Below are 17,134 nucleotides of genomic sequence, written 5' to 3'. Positions count from 1 at the left end.
ATTTAAAATTAAGCTAATGCTAGCAAACTGCTCCTGAAGGGGGCTAACGGAGTGTATCGACCAAGCGGTGACGTCACCCGGGACGGTCAGTTAAACACACGGAGAGGCGACACATCACGAAGACAGCTAGCCGGCCAGGTGATGCTCTGGTCGGGCAGCCTCAGCTAGCACACCGCCGCCTCGAGCTGGAGCCTCGAGCCGCCAAACACGCAGAACCGGAACCGGAACCAGAACCAGGACACTCCGCTTACCTTTAACATCAAGTCGCCAGAGTAAACCTCCCGAAACAAGCAGCCGTGAGAAGAATCCGCAGCTATTCAAAAGGAGTTGGCTAACAAGTGATCAGCCCCCATTGAAACAAGGGTTCCGCCATTATGGAGCACGTCAGAGACCGTTGGCTGACGTCATCACGCAGGACGTCAGATTCCGGTGTTTTCTGTGGTTCGATTTAGGATTTAGCTTCCCTCTTCAGAATTAATTAATTACATAATTAAACGCTTTAATTAACAGTCCTGCTACTGGGATAACAAAAAATAGATGTACGTGTGAATAATTCATGTTTTATTCTAAGTATGTTTTACATCTGTTATCCCCATAGTCTCCACTAGAGGGAGACAATGGACCACTATTAGACTTGTGCAACAATGGAGTTTTGACAGTCTGTGATTTGACCAGATGAGTCAATTAATCAGTACAATGTCTATGAAAAATAAAGCACAAACAAAAACAACATTTACACAATTATTTGACAATTTTAAGATACTTTCTTAAATGATCACTATATCTTACTGGATGTTGTCACATACCTGTTTAAAAAGACTTAATTGGATTGAGCAGGTATGTCAATAGAATAGAAAGGTGGCCCTAAATATAAAGAAACATGATTATAACACATATGCAGCGAAGCTAAATCATTTGTGGAAGGATGAAGAAAAAACATGATGAAAGGCAGTGGGATAACATTAAAAGCTGCATCACAAAAAGGAAATCAAATCTGCTACAAACCGCATATTTGTCTGATATTAAAGTGGTTTATTAGTAGACTACTTAGACATCATTTGAGATTTGGTCTTAACAGAAGAAAATATTTCTGGAGAATCAGATTTTCTGCACTCTTTAAATGCAGCTTCACTCGGTCTTTTGTGTTTAGAGACTACAAACAACCTTTATAAATTAAATAAATCTCTGAGGAGACGAGAATGAGACTTAAGCAATAACACAGGGTTTTTATGTCTAATTTAAGATACACATTTTCATTTGTGTCATTCCAAAAATGTGACGAATTTGACTGAGAATTGAACATAAAAGGAATACCACAGAGCATCGCCTTGTTTTACAAGTTACAGTTGAAGTGTTACAACCATTAAATAAACTGAGTAGCTTTCAGTTCTTAAAACATGAATTATTATTATTCATATGTCAAGTCAACATTCTTTAAATACCTCTGACTCTTTTGCAGAAGGTAGAAACAGTTAATCATCTTATAATAATGCATTTGTTGTATTTATTTGAGGATAAATAAGGAAACACATTATCACTGCATTCACTCTTTTAAACTTGACATGAACAAGAGCTTAATAATAATTACTCATCTTTACTTTTGTTTGCTTAAAATGTCCCAGATTGCAGAGCACTTTCAGTCCCATCCTGCGCTCCCCGCCTCTCGTCTGACGAAAGCCAGCATTGAATCATTTACTTGGTCCAAATTAAAATTTGGAATCTGCATGCATTATATATTCACCCGTGCTCGGACAAATCCTCTTAACTGTGGGAGGAATTGTCAGGATGTGTCCTGTAGAAAAGTAAGAGCCTTGTCTAGTTGTATTGCCCGTAGCAAGGGAGCATCTCAATCTGTCACTCAGGTCCACACACACACACACACACACACACACACACACACACACACACCACAGTAAATCAGCTTATGAATAATATATGCATGTACTTTCTTTATTAATATTAAACATTGCATAATGAAGCACCGACTATAAGCAAATCCCAGAGCAATATTCATATTACCCTGAGCCGTCCTGGAGTGGACCTCTCATTGTTTATGTCACTCCTGCTGTGGTTAAACACATCAAAATGGCTGCTACTTAACCTCAACACTTAATCATTTCTATATTATTAAAACTCTATTATGTTCAGTGCAGTTTTCGTATGTTAGTCTATTCTTAGACAACATGAACGTTGGTTCGTTTAAAGAAGATAAAAGGAAGTGACGAAGGTTGTGACCCAGAGTCTGAGCCACTGATGTGAGAGCTTCCACTTCTACTTTGTCCGAGGGCTCATTTGATGATTTAACATAACTTATGAGTGCGTGGAATCATCATAAATCCTGTGTCGTTTTGGGAAAACACCTAAAATGTCCACATAATGTCTGGGGTTACTTGGACAAAGCTTTCCTTTCAGCACGTCCTCGTCTCCTGTGTCTAGGCTCTGCAGTCGGGTTCACTTACCACGAGATGCATGTCTCCTCAGAGGCAACACTTTGGACTTAAAACCTTTCCCTTGTCCACAAGCAGGGCATTTGTGGTGTATTGGCCCTGTGCAACCCAGTTTAAACAGCCTGTGCCCGGAGCCAGCAGATACAAGCTATAATGGAGACGTTGATGTATTATTGAGGAGCCCATGGGTAAAGATCAAGGAGCTGCTTGCAGCCAGCGAGTGCGTGAACTCAGGATAATGTTTTCCTGCAGCATCCGATGTGTCCATGACTGCTTGTTGCTCCCTTGGCCTCCGCTGCGAAAACAAAGACATTCCATGTAATATCACAACCCGAATGCATGCGCCTCAGTCAAAGCATCATGGGGCGACGTAGCTGTTGTGTTGCAGTGTTTCCATGTGGAGTCTGCTGAGGTTATCTCTGCTTGAGCCAGAGTTGAGATGACATTTCATTTATATAAATAATTAGTGTCCTGAAAGTCCCCGAGGCTTGCCCCCAAGCAATCAAACTTCTAATGCTCTTAAAATTGCCCACCATGTTTTATTAATGGCAGACTATAAAATGCATTGCTATATCTGCACACTTCCGTCCTGCTCCACCAGGAAATAGTGTCAACTTTAAACGGCTTCATATTTGTATTCAACAATGTATTTTAACCAAATTATGCCACAGATGAATGTATGCAAGGTGGGAGAAAAAGACACGTGAGCATGTTTTTAGGTTTTTAGCTGAGCTGCAAGGCACCTGTGTGTGTGTGTGTGTGTGTGTGTGTGTGTGTGTGTGTGTGTGTGTGTGTGTGTGTGTGTGTGTGTGTGTGTGTGTGTGTGTGCATACGCTAATCTAAATGCACACAGTGAGCTATGTGCAGAAGGATTGCCCATTAGCGGCATTAATTGCCTCTGAGTGAACTGGTTCTGCTCTTTTAGGACTCTCTCACATTCTGAATTGTGTAAATGGAAAATTAAGGAGGCTTCATTCTAAAAATAAGAGGAACGTGCATAAGGCAGCGTTATGGTTCCACCTCCTAAACGGTTGGTAATGCGTCCTTCACTGAGCCAACAGAGGGTACTGTTGCCTCACAACATGTTTAAATGATCCCGACCACACAGATAACCCCCATGATTCAGTGTGAGGAAATAAAATAGGTGCATATTTACAATGACTGTGTGCAGTAGTGCTGTTAAACCATTCACACAGCATGGGGTGTGAGAATAACACAGAGGATACGTTATCTGAATTACAGGTGACCTCTGAGCCCAGAAGGAGGACATGGATCTTTAGTCTGATCCAGGAGCGACTGCTCTCAGCCAGTTGGTGGAGTAGTCGTTGGAAAGGAATCTACTGGTTTGGAGCTGAGCAGCATGAATTATTGTTCTCTCAGCTGGGAGGACGTTATGCAACGACAACAAAAAGTTAGGGTGATGAAAAACATCTCGGCAGGGTTTAAAATAACTATGAAGTTGTGTTTAGGTAACAAAGCAAAGGTTTATGAAAGGTCACCTCACATTGTTTGGCCTCTGATTGGAAACCCTGCGTTGGTAGTCCCGTGTCTGTTTGACCCCTCCAGGCCACCATAAGCAGCCTTTCCTTTGCCATTGTTAGGCAATGGACACAAGTCCCTGCAAACATGAGCAGATTACATGTTTAAAACAGTTTCAGCGAAAAGAGAACGAGTTAAAACAGTCAGATAACTTATTAAACATGAAGGGAGAAAAGGGACACTTGGACATCCTGGTCTTTTGGATGTAATGATAACATAATGTAGTGACTGGTGAGTGGGTGAGCATGCGCTAAGGGGAGCCCCGCTAGTGTCCACGTGCTGCGTGTCCACGCGCCTGCTGTGGCGTCACGGACGCACTTGAACTTGAATCCCGTTCCACTACACGGAGGCAACCCCAGCCACACACACACACACACACACACACACACACACACACACACACACACACACACACACACACACACAAAATGTATTGTGCGCGCGCGCGCCGGTCCTCCAGCAGAGCGTCCCTCGTGTGAGCAACGAGAAGCCGCCTCCGAGGACGAGGAGCTCGGACCTGTGCTGTTGGAGGAGGAGGTGTCTTGTCTGCCCGCCTGCTCTCTCTCTCTCTCTCTCTCTCTCTCTCTCTCTCTCTCTCTCTCTCTCTCTACCCCCCACCCCTCCCTCCCCCCCCCTCGCGCGCGCTCTCTCTCAATCAGCGAGGCTCCTGCCACCAGAGCCAAGAGTTGCCGTTCCGCGCACCGATGCCAAAGCGCGCAGGAGGAGTCAGTGCCAAAGGGTCATTGTAGCGCACTACTGCCGACATGGAAGGACTGTAGGGAACCCTAGAATAAACAGGAGCCATTTGACCCCCAGATGATATAATCATATCATTAAAATCCAGAAGGGAAGGAGCCGTCACCACAGTGGACTGCTCGTACACTTCATCTGTCATCACGTCGTTCAGAGGTGGGCAGTCCAGGATTTTGTATCTGCACACTGCTTCACATACCTGCGCACATCTCCTGTCCTCGGCCGCTGCAGCCAGCAGCCTCCTAAACCAACCCTCTGGTTCCTCACTCCAGGTGTTGCTTCCTCCGGAGACGCGTCAGGACATTGTTGGGCAAACTGGTCTTGCGCTCCGACTCCTCACCTTAAAGTTGCGACTGCAGACTTGAGCAGCAGGAGGGATTAGGAGCGGGAACAGTCGGTCCCCTGCGAGCCCGAGAGGACCGACACCACGGTCCAAGCCGACTCCAAGTGCCGTTCACCGGGCGATGCCAGAGTACATGCCGGGGCAATGTCCCGCCGCAAGCAGGTGAACCCGCAGCACTTCTCGTTGACGCACCGGGAGACAGTCCGAGGTGAGTTACCCCGCAGACGGCTCACCGCACGTGGAAGGAAGAAGTTTACTTCTTTACATGATTCAGTTTTAATTCATTCTAATTTACTGGGAAATACAAGTATTTATTTGGCTTTCGTTCCATGCAGTGTTTTATGTTTTTTGTGTCTGGTAAAATGGGCCGAACTAGAGGGAGCTAATTACCGACAATAACTTCTATTTGTGAAAATATATTTACCATGTGGAAAACACTTGGACTGCATGTGAGTACTCGTTGGTAATATTTGTTTTAGACCTTTGACATGATCAACACAATTCAGTGATATTTTTAATATAATATAACTTAACTACGAGAGATGATCTTATGACATCTACAGTGGGGCTGTCGGGATAAGTGCGCGCGCGTGTGTGTGTGTGTGTGTGTGTGTGTGTGTGTGTGTCTGAAGTGTTTGTGAGTGTTTGCATGTGCACGCATGTGCGAGCATGCAACATTTCATCACAACACAATTTAGATATTTTTCCCAGTGTCTTGCAACACGAGGCAACGTGTGTATTTACGTACTTTATTAATGTACTTTATTTATGTACTTCATTCATGTACTTCATTCATGTACTTTATGTATGTACTTTGTTAAACATTCGACACAATTGAAACAGTTATTTCATTCACATTTTATGCAGTTATTTGTTTTGTGACTTTGCACGGGGTAACTTGTATCTTAATTTAAAACATCACACACACACACACACACACACACACACACACACACACACACACACACACACACACACACACAATCTTAAGTATTTTTTTTTCCTCGACACATGGCCTTTCTGCACTCTAAGTTAACCCTTCAAAATCTTATCATTTACTGTAATTGTGCAAATACATATTTTCAGTTCACCAAAAAACAAAACGCCACACAAAGCAACGCCAATATTTTAATTACGCGATATTTAAAAAAAGTGGTCATAACTTTGTTTGAAGCTGCAACCAAAATTGTGATTAAATTGCGCAGATTTAATCTGAGTGAGTGCGTTTCTTCTTCTTTGTGGCATACGATTAAAAAGTTGCATAATCCAATTTAAAATCAATTATATCAATCTAGCCTTCATCTCCCAGCGCTCTGCTTTGCCTAAATCCAATTTCATAGAGGCCTAATCCGGGTAATTCTTTGCAGAAGTTCATGATGTAATCTTTGGTCAATCTGTTTTGTGTTGGAGGGTTCGAGTCCCGGCCCCTCCGACACGTTTAGCATGAGACCATCACCCAGTCCATCCCGGTGTCTCTCTCTCTTTCTCTCTCTCTCTCTCTCTCTCTCTCTCTCTTTTTCTCTCTCTCTCTCTCTCTCTCTTCACTTGCAATAATTCCGGTTATTTTAAAAGCGACGAGCAACCTGGAAGCTGCGTGTTTGCTGTGCCGCGTTTTTGTGTTCTAATTGATAAAGTATAGCGCGTCATCACCAGATTTCATGCGGATGACAAATATTGATCCGGCTTGAATATTAATCTGACAGTTCATTACATGTCACAGTTCATTAAAGCAGAGAACAAGTTGTTACCCCTGCATTTACGATTGTGCAACATTTCACCCCAGGCCTGTGTGTCTCTGTTCAACATTTACCCTGCATGAATTATGAAAAATGATTGCAACGTTTTGCACATTTTCATTTGTCTTTAGGGAACTGGTACACATTTGGACAAACTGTCAAATATTTGCCTTCCCCCCTCCCAGTTATGGGTCACTTTGTGTGAACCTCACAGCACCTGCACAGTCAGCAAATACCCCATGCATGCAGAAACTTTTCATAATCAGACTTCGATTCCCTTATTTCCTTGTCCGAGCTGAAGCTGCGTTCACGCGTCTCCGAGCTGCTTCTGCTCTGCCTGAAGCTGCAAATGTTTTAGTCTCCATCACTGACCCGTCAGCAGAGACGTTCAAGTGTCGAACCACATCTTAAATCCAGAGTGAATGCTGACGTGTGGCGTTCAGGAGCAGCAGGATGCTGAAGCGCTGGGCCGCCTCTGGGCCTGAATCCCGTCCTACCTGTTCTCACATGAGACACACTGTCCTCTGCTCGCTGACTGGCCTCAATAACCTAAGAGGCAAAGTGCAAAAATTAGGAAGAACTGGACCTGCAGGTATTTTTCTTTCCCCTTTCTTTTTGGTACAATCAAGGAGATCAAATGCAATGCCGACTTTGAACAGATCAGCAAAGGAAGAAAAGAAAGCAATCGCCTTATTATCTCTGTGTGTGCACAGATGCACTCGTATTTACATAAAACGCCTAACCCGTGTTTACCATTCACATATATCTTAATAATGACACCACTCCTTCTCTGATGGACGGAAGGACTTGAAAGCACCTATCATTTAATTGCCAGAGGCTGCTTGTCTTTGTCTGCTGTTTCCTTTAGCCGGTACCCACCCTGCAGAGGGCCGCAGCACCTCAGGCTGGAGGATCTGGAGCGCTGGGGGTTGATAAAGTCAACACGCTTTGATAGCTTTGCTATGTGTGCACAGCGTCAGAGAAGGACCTTATTGTTTAATATTTTTAATATGATCCCGTCAGTGGCTTGGTGTGACATTGTACGTCCTTCATTAATAACAAGACGTCTGTCCAGGGGAACGGATGCGTGCCAGAGCAGGGAGCTTACACTGAATAGGTCACACTCTACTTGGAAGTGCGGAGAACCTGAATATCAGCATACTTCTGTTAGGCCTTCAGGTGCAGACGATGTGCTGGAGAGCTACTTGCCAGGACAGATGTCAAGAGGGACGTGTGAGTGGCTGGAACTGCAATTAATTTGTGCGTCAGGAAAGCAGGCAACACGTGAATCAGCATACAGCGAGCACTCATGCACAAGTCACATGTATCAGGCTGTCCTGTCTGAGTTGAGTTAGACCTTTAGCTTACAGCTCATCCCCTCTCTGCTTGTTTAGGCTCTGTGGTTCAGTTTGGAGTCACATGAATGGCAGAGAAACCTTTGGAATATTCGTGAATTAAACTTCACCATGGAGCCAGTGGCCCCCCTTTGTTCAGACACTGGTGTTTCTCCAATATCAGAATTATTACATGGATCCAGCCGTGAAAAACGCCCGGCCATAACTGTTTACTCTCAGAATTGGCGCGCTGCTTGTGAAACAGTTAATGTTTTCGTCTTTATTCGCACCATATGGCTGTCAATCGCTGGGGGAGAAGCTCACTGCAAATATCACACACATTGTGGTAACCGGATGGAAATCTCACCAGAGCGATGATTTACTGTGAGGCCATTGCTGCTTCTTCTCAGATTCCTATTTCTAAATATCAATATTATTGAACACGTTCAACCAATTTTGCAATGCTTTTTAAAATTATTATCATTATTATTATTATTTATATTATTATAATATTTGATTCATATCCCCAAATGTCACGCCTCATAGCTTGCAAGTCATTTATAGCAATTCAGTGACAAGTCACAGTCGTCTTCTGCTCACTTTCAGACTGATAATCTAACATTTATGATAACAAATGAGACTGCTCCAGATTAAATGGTGATAAGATAATGAAACACACGGCCGGGCCTTACACACACACACACACACACACACACACACACACACTGTTGCAGCTCTCATTGGCAACCGCAGCCCAGGAAAAGGGATCGGCTCAGAGAGGCCGCTTGTTGTTTGAATTTTTGATTGCAACCATCTGCAACGTTGCTGCTGTCATTTATTTTCAATGACAGCGTGAATCCTACCCGACTTTCCCTCTGGGGTTTAGTGTGTGTGTGTGTGTGTGTGTGTGTGTGTGTGTATATATATAGATACATGAGTTTTCAGCTCAGAAAATGGAAAGGGAAACAAAGAAGGGCTGCAGGTCTGAACCCATGCATGGTGGCTGTCATGCGAGGCCCCTGGCCTTCCTCCGCCTCCACCAGAGAGCAGCTGCTATTAAAACACTCAGGACCTGAGCGTCAACGCCGCTTTGAAGGAACTCATCAAATTCGCATCATTAAATAATAACAAACGTTTTAGATTCCAGGAAAAATACAGTTTCTCATTTTCCTTATTCAACTTCACCTTCTCCTCGGGCAACAATTAAAAACAACAAAAACACTTAAAAGAGCGCATGAGGACGAACACAACAATTAAGGAGAGGTGAGATTAATAAGATCAATTATTGTCAAAGGACTTGGCGAGTGTGAAAAGGCGTCACATTTTCTGTATCATATACTCCCTTTGACACAACAATTACAACGCAACTGCAAACCCCAAATATAAAAATATTAGCAATTTATTAAAATCTCAGCTGCAAATTAAATAATTCCTCGCCTCTGACGACGCAGTTTCTTCATGAAGTACTTTTTTGGCCGGGCATTTGGATATATTTTTCGACCTTTTACGCAACAGGAAATATTGGCGAAAAAGGCCCATTGTCTTCAGCTGTGTGTCCCATCTGGTCCATATTGTGTAGAGTGTGTAGAGTGTGTAGTGTGTGCAGACTGTGCAGTGTGCAGCGGCAGTGGACTGACTGACTCCCCATCAAACTGATAGGGGGTGCTCTAAGGCTGCCTGACTTAACTCACTTGATAAGGCAGAGTAGCAGGACTGTCATGGGTGAATATAGCTGCGTGTGTGTGTGTGTGTGTGTGTGTTTTGTGTCATGTTAGACAGCTGGTTTCATTGCTATCATCACGCCTTCTCAGACGGCATGTTTGACAGGCTCCCCCCTCCCTTCACCTATCCAGCATGGCCCTCTCATCGCAGTTCATACAGGGAGAATTAGACACTGTCTGTCACCGTGATCGGCCACATTAGTGTGTTATTCTGTGTTATCACATTAGTGTGTTCTTTTTTCCATTTCACTGTGTTTTTTTTCTTCCCTGCAAGCATTCCATGCTCAGTTCCTTCTTGCACCTGCTGTCTTCTGTTTTCTCACACAGGTGAGCCTCGGGACAGACAGGAGAGGGGTGCGGTTTTTAGAAGGTGTCCGACTGATATTCCAGCGGCTTGGTGACAGTGCCAACGCCTACTAATTTACTGCCTTCTTCCCCCAGGCCATGTCACTCAACCATATGTTAACAAACAGGCTCTCGTCTCGTCTCGCAGCCATAAAGTCAAGTTCAACTGCTCGTGGTGTCTGTCATCTGCTACACTAGTGTCGTCTTCTAGCTCCTTTAGAACGCACAAGGATGTGGGTCCGCCACCTGTCTTCGGCGTCAGAAATAAGAGTGGGCCTTATTGTTAGCAGAGATCTCCTGCATAGTCCTACTTGCACACACACACACACACATGTGCATTCATGCATGCACACAGTTGCTGGGCTTGTCGAACACCCTGGAACATTGCTTCATGTGAATCATGGTCACAAGCTGTGAACTGTAGGTAAATATGTGTTTGTGTTCCTCCTTTGCCGCCAAAGATTATAAGATGGAAATTATTTGGCAGGCATCCAGGAACCCATCTCCATTTCGAGAAAATATATTTGGCATCGGATCATCACTCCAGGGCGAAGTGAGGGGACTGGAACGTGTGTGTGTGTGTGTGTGTGTGTGTGTGTGTGTGGGTGTCTGGGTGGTTGATTCATATAGTCACAAAAGACATATTCGAAATATAAAAAATTTAGGAAAAAAACGTGTTTAATATTCAGACGGAAATCTGCCCGAGTTTAACGGTTAAGAATGGGAGTTTAGAGGAGCACCTCCCTGGCAGTTTGAGATGGCTTGATAAGAGAGTTTAGGATCTCTGCTCTGATAACTACACACACACACACACACACACACACACACACACACACACACACACACACACACACACACACACACACACACACACACACACACACACACACACACACACTCTTTGTCTAATCTTTGCAATTATTAGGGTGTCATGTTTGGAGAAAGGGAGAAGGCAGCCAGAGGGGAGGGCTGGAAGTGGAGGAGCAGCAGAGACAGGCAGGCAAAGCGGTGCTCCTCTCCCAGCCATGAGCACACCTCCCTGGGTACCCGCTCACTCAGACGCCCCTCCAGTCTCTGGAGCTTCTGGTTTCCTCCAGGCTTTTCTTTTAGAAGAGGACACATTTTCATACTGGGGGATCGGGTGGTGTTTAAAAAAATGGAGGTTGTCCATGAGGGATTTATGTTAAGCTGAGGGACTCAGTCTACGCCATAGGGGGGGAGGGGGGGGGGGGGGGGGGGGGGGGGGATAAATGTGCAATGGTTATTAATGACCGTGTCAGATCTGTGAAGAATGAGATTTACTCTCTTAACAGGACCTCGGGTTTGGCTTTATAGATTTTCTGTCTGTGGAGAATATACTCACCTGTGTGCTGCTCCACACACACACACATGTACCACTTCTTTCTTTTTCTCATTTGTCTTCTCTCTGTCTTATTCTGTGATAAGATAAACACACACACACACACACACACACACACACACACGCTGGTGGTTGTGGCCTCCGCTACTCGACACTTTGTTCTGCACAAGCTGGGCTCCCACATGGTGAAGGCAGCCGTCTACCTATGACAGCTCTGTAGCGAAGGCCCTCACCGGAAACCCAGCCTGCACAGTGAGATGAATAGCTTCCTGGCCACACACACACACACACACACACACACACACACACGTCCCACCCACGCAGATCTCTCCTGGATAAGCCGCGCAGGTGTTTGTAGGCGAAAGCTTTGCAGCAGTGTTGCTTTATGCCATGAAAGTGACCCAGTTGTGAATGTAATGATCATGTTATTAAGGAGGGAGAGATGACTTGTATCTGATGTTTTTCTCCGCTTGTCTCTCCCTGTCTTTCTTGTCGCTTAATTTAACTCTTGAACTGATTTACATCTTTCACCTTCCTCTTTTTCATTTTCAGCCGAGGCCAACCATGTCTCAGCGGCGGTATCTCCACCTCCGGAGCTGTCCACCTCCAGCCCTCGGAGGCTGGGCCCCAGGGAGCATGACATGCTGACCTGCGGTCAGTGCCAGACAAACTTCCCCCTGGGCGATATCCTGGTTTTCATCGAGCACAAGCGCCGTCTGTGCCGGGGTCTCCGAAGCGGAACGCAGTCCTTCTCCAAGCCCGGGGAGACCGGCGGGGTCGCCGGCATTCCCATCTCTCCCAGGGAGCTGGGTAGACGGTCCATCCCGGTGGAGGTGGGCGTCCAGGTGACCCCCGGCAGAGAGGAGGATCTGGAGAGGAGGCTGACTCCGGCCAGAGGGATCTGCCCCAAACAGGAGAAAGGAGGTACGGAGACTGGAACACACTGTGACTGGTAGAAGAACCGCTAAGCAGCTCACTTCTACCGTTTGAATACAGCCCGCTTGTCAGTATAGGTGCACATGTCTTAAACACACACACACACACACACACACACACACACACACACACACACACACATCTCACCTGTCCAAGACAGATAGCTCTCTTTAAAGAATCCCAGCTGCTTGTTATTTTGACAGTGGCCTTCAGGAGGGATTAATGTAGCCTGGGATGGTTTCATTAGAGTGAGTGAGAGCCGCACTGTATGTCTATTCTGCTTCCTTCTAAGTAAAACATCACACACACACACACACACACACACACACATGCACACAGAATCACACACACCAAACAAACTGGCAGGCCTGAAGGACTTCTTCAGCTGAAACCAATTGTGAAAGGCGAGGAAGAAGGTGATAGAGGAGCCGCCCCCAGTGTGTGTGTGTGTGTGTGTGTGTGTGTGTTTGTGGTTTTTTTTGTTGCTTGTGTGAGTGCACGTCACGTGTCTCAGCTTTTGTAAAGAAATCCTGCAGCATATGAAAAAACGGTTAAGAAAGCTGATTAAAATTCATCTGAGTGCGTGGCGAGGAGAAGGGGATTAATAAAGCAGCGAGGCCGCTATGAGCCGCGGGGGGCGGGGCCTGCAGACCGCCAGCTGCAGGGAACCAGTCCAGTTATCAGGGGAGGCAGTCACATCACACCCAGAGCTGGGAAGGCCATCCAGGGTTACACCCAGGGCCCTGGTTAAAGGAGGGAGCCGTGATGTCACACCATGATGCAGCTACACAGGAACGGGCCCTCAGTGGCTAAAAGCATCTCATTCAATTATATCTATGTACATGAAATGCATTCTAGCCCTAACCCCTAATCCTATTGATTGTTTGAGTTGTGTTTAGAGGTTGTACATCGGGATTATATATTATTGTAGCCCTGGTTTTTATGTTTAATTTGATACCTAACATGTTTGTTTTTTGGGGGGGAGGGATTTGTACCATGATTTTTTCTTGATTTTCCTGATATAAAAGGGCTTAACAGGTTAAAAGGTCTTTAAAATGAATAGTCCCTAAATAATAACACTGGATGCATTGTTATAATATTATTGGAGACCTGTCAAATTCACACATTAGATCGTTTTCACAATATTCTAATTATTTAAAAAAAAGTTTAAAACGAAAGGAAGCGTATGCATTATTTATACTGCATTAGGAGAGGCTTTTAAATGTAGTTTTTTAAGATGGTCTGCAAAATATTGTAAAGCAGTCCCTTAAATGAATAACGTTTCTGGGACATTATAGACTCACACGTTTAGTTATTTTGTCGTGTGGTCGCCATCTTCTGCAGCGGGAGCGATGTACTGCAGGAGGTCACAAACCACGTGTGGCGGCGCGGCGTTAGCTGCTGCAGCTAATATTTGAAAATAAAAAAACATGAGATTTTTTGCCGGAATTTTGGCCAAATAAAAGTCAGCGAATTCGTCGGTGTTACTTCGTTGCTGCATCTAATTGCAGAAACTCACCCTGGAGTCCTTTTTGCTGTAGAAAACAATATTTGGAACTTTTTTTTTGAAAGCTTATGCAGTGTTTTACTGTTCGGTGATCAGAGGAAAAACATTCAGAGTTAGTGTGAGAGTCACTGAGACGGACAGACAGTCAGAGATCAGGACATGGAGGAGAGGAGCCAGCTTTTACCTCTCAAGGAGGCTCCAGTTTCTACCAGTAGATTACAGTATTAGCTCTAATTAAGTCCAACGTCTTAGCAGTACACACACACACACACACGCACACACACACACACACACGGAAATATCTTGCACTCGGTTTTGAGAGCTTTGCAGCCAGAACATACACAAATATTAGCAGCACATGCACCTGCTCACACATAACGTACAAAAGGCTCATAACCATCAGCATGCATGCGTGACACGCGTGTGCCGTGTGCCGTGTGCCGTGTGCATAACTCTTAACCCTCTCCTTCCTGGGACTGCTTTTCTTTTTTCTTTCACCTGTTTGTGTTTTATAACTTCCTGTCTGGTCTCTTTGTCTGTCAGCCTGCTCGCTTGAACTGCAAACATGCTGCAAGGCTAGCAGATTCAACCCCAACCGGTGCAAACACACTCACACACACACACACACACACACACACACACACAGACACACACTCTCATACTCGTGTAGATGAAAAATGGCCCTTCTCTGCCCTATTTTTTCTTCTTCTTGAGTTTCTCCTGCTGATGCATGCACTCCTGTGTGTGTGTGTGTGTGTGTGTGTGTGTGTGTGTGTGTGTATGTGTGTGGGCTCTGTCAGAGTATGTTAATATGTGCCTTGTATGAATTTGTGCATGTGTGTGTGTGCGATGTCTGTGAAGAATGATGCGTGTCACCAGGCGAGCGAGAGGTTGTCACTAGGGGAGCGTTAGCATGCTAAGACGACCCTGGCCCTGCTCTGAACCCCTCCCAGGACGGCACTTTAAGACATCCGCTCCATACGGGCAGAGTCACACCACGACAACCTCTCTTTCTTCCTCCCTCTCAATCGCTGCGTATAGATGAGACGGTGAATATTTCATGAGACGACAGCGACATCCTCGACGCCTCTCTCTGTCTCTCTCTGTCCACCTCGGATCTCCCTGCTGTCAAATCACCAAATTAGGCCGAAGATTCTGCTTCGGTTGGTTTGGGGCGTGATTTGATATCACATTTATGATAAAAAAAAAAAAATCTAAATGAGATCCCCGCCACTTTAAAACTGTCACACCTACACGCGCGACATCTTCTGGTGGGTGTGCCATTTTGTTTAAGTGCAAGCGGCGTTTGAATTTGATCAGATCAGAGTTGAGCAACAAGGGCTTCTTATTATTTACCCCAGAAATGACTCCTGCAGCGTATCCGACCAAACACATCGCGACAATCACATGTCACCAACTCTTTGATGTTCGCCTCACCACCGGTGTGGATTTGATGGTGTCTCTCTCCCATCTTCCCGTCTTCCCTCTCTCTGTTTCTCCCCCTATCTTTCTTTTTTCCCTTCTTGCCCCACCACCCAATGCTCCTTTAATCACCTGGCTTGCTCTCATTTCCATATTAAATAGGCTTTAATCATGAAAAGCAATCAGGCTTTTGCATATTCATACCTTCCCCTGTACGCCGGCTTCCCTGTCTCGCTCCAGTGCCAAGCAGCCAGTAATCAGTAGGCAGGCGGCGTAATGCCACAGCCCGGCCCATCGCATGAAAACACACACACTGTGAGTTAGAAATAACTTCACATGCTACTTACGCATTATCTCCACTCCAGGAGAGAGAGAGAGAGAGAGAGAGAGGGAGAGAGAGGGGTTTGAGATAAAAAAAAGAAAGATGGCGAGACTGATCCCTGATTTGAGCTGCGAATATTTGTACAGAGGCTCAAGGAAAAGTCGATTTGCATAATGACTTTGTAGTTTTGCATTAATCACATTTGCATATGAAAATGCGTTAATTACTCATGATGATTTTTTTTTAAAACTTGCTTCATTTGATGTCCAAGCTCTGGGGTTGTGATTAGGGGTTACATGGTGGCAGTTGTGTGAGTGTGTGAGTGTGTGTGTGTGTGTGTGTGTGTTCTGAGTGTTTTGAATGCTTGCCAGGGAATTTATCTTGTGTTCGGCATTTATGTCTTTTTTTCATTTTCTGATTTGCGTACGTGTGTTTTTCTGTTTGTGTTCCTAACTCTGCTGCGGTGAAACCACTCCTTCCTTCATTTAAATACACAACATCTTTTTGCTAACATGAAAACACATTAATTCATAATATCTTTTTTTTTCTTCTTTTTTTTAAAGTTTTAAGCTGCAAAGTGGAAAATAGTATGAAAAAAGGGAGAGACGAGCTAGAGTGAGATCAGAGGTATTTAAAAGACAATTATAGATTTTTTTAAACAATATTTATTTTTTATTGGACCTTATACTGTTGCTTAGAAATAAAATAGAGGATTTTCCTTTTTAAAGGGTTTATATTGTAATGCATTATTTTTTTTGACTGCAATACAATACACACGCTTGGCTGAATTTTTGTTTTGGAACATGAATTAAATACAAAATCCAAGAACAAGCATTCTCATTTCATGCATTTGTTTTTGTGTGTGTTTGTATGCACATAATTGCGCGTACTTTTGCAGGATGCTGCATGTGACTCGCTTTGGATAAACAACGCAGCCACGTGTGGTTGAATCGAAAAAGTTAATTATTCACTGCATGCTAATAACTCTATTTGTCATTTGCAATTTCTAAACGTAAATTACAAATTAGTGAATGCTCAATATTTCATAGGATTTTCAGCGATTATGATCCTGCGTAAAACAAAGTGCATGCCTTTAAAATGAAGGTCAAATAAATTCACCATTTGTATGCCTCTCAGCATCTATGAGCATTTAGGTTCACAGAGATCTGTGTGTGTGTGTGTGTGTGTGTGTGTGTGTGTACAATTACAGTATACGTGTTCCTGCCTGTGTATGGGCCCCTAGAGTTGTTGGCCCATAACACTGTGCCTCAGACAGGACCACCTCAGGGGCCGTCTGCTTCTGTCTGTCTGCTGCACCCAGCAGGTCAACCAGGTCTATAAGGGCTGCTGGAATGGCACAGCTGCACAT

General features: G+C 44.6%; 1 protein-coding gene across 1 annotated transcript in view; it reads left to right on the top strand.

The window, feature by feature from the left end:
• The first annotated feature begins 5,168 nt into the window (after window positions 1-5,168).
• Window positions 5,169-17,134, top strand: part of bcl11bb (BCL11 transcription factor B b) — a 25,579-nt gene continuing 13,613 nt past the window's right edge. Inside the window, exons 1-2 of the mRNA XM_079215031.1 lie at window positions 5,169-5,290; window positions 12,131-12,502. Coding sequence (XP_079071157.1) covers window positions 5,227-5,290; window positions 12,131-12,502 — 436 coding nt within the window. The 5' untranslated portion in view covers window positions 5,169-5,226. The remainder of the gene's footprint in view (window positions 5,291-12,130; window positions 12,503-17,134) is intronic.

The sequence above is a fragment of the Taurulus bubalis genome, assembly GCF_910589615.1.
Source record: "Taurulus bubalis genome assembly, chromosome: 3".
In the NCBI taxonomy this organism is placed as follows: Eukaryota; Metazoa; Chordata; class Actinopteri; order Perciformes; family Cottidae; genus Taurulus; species Taurulus bubalis.
This window is presented reverse-complemented; position numbering and strand designations above follow the sequence as displayed.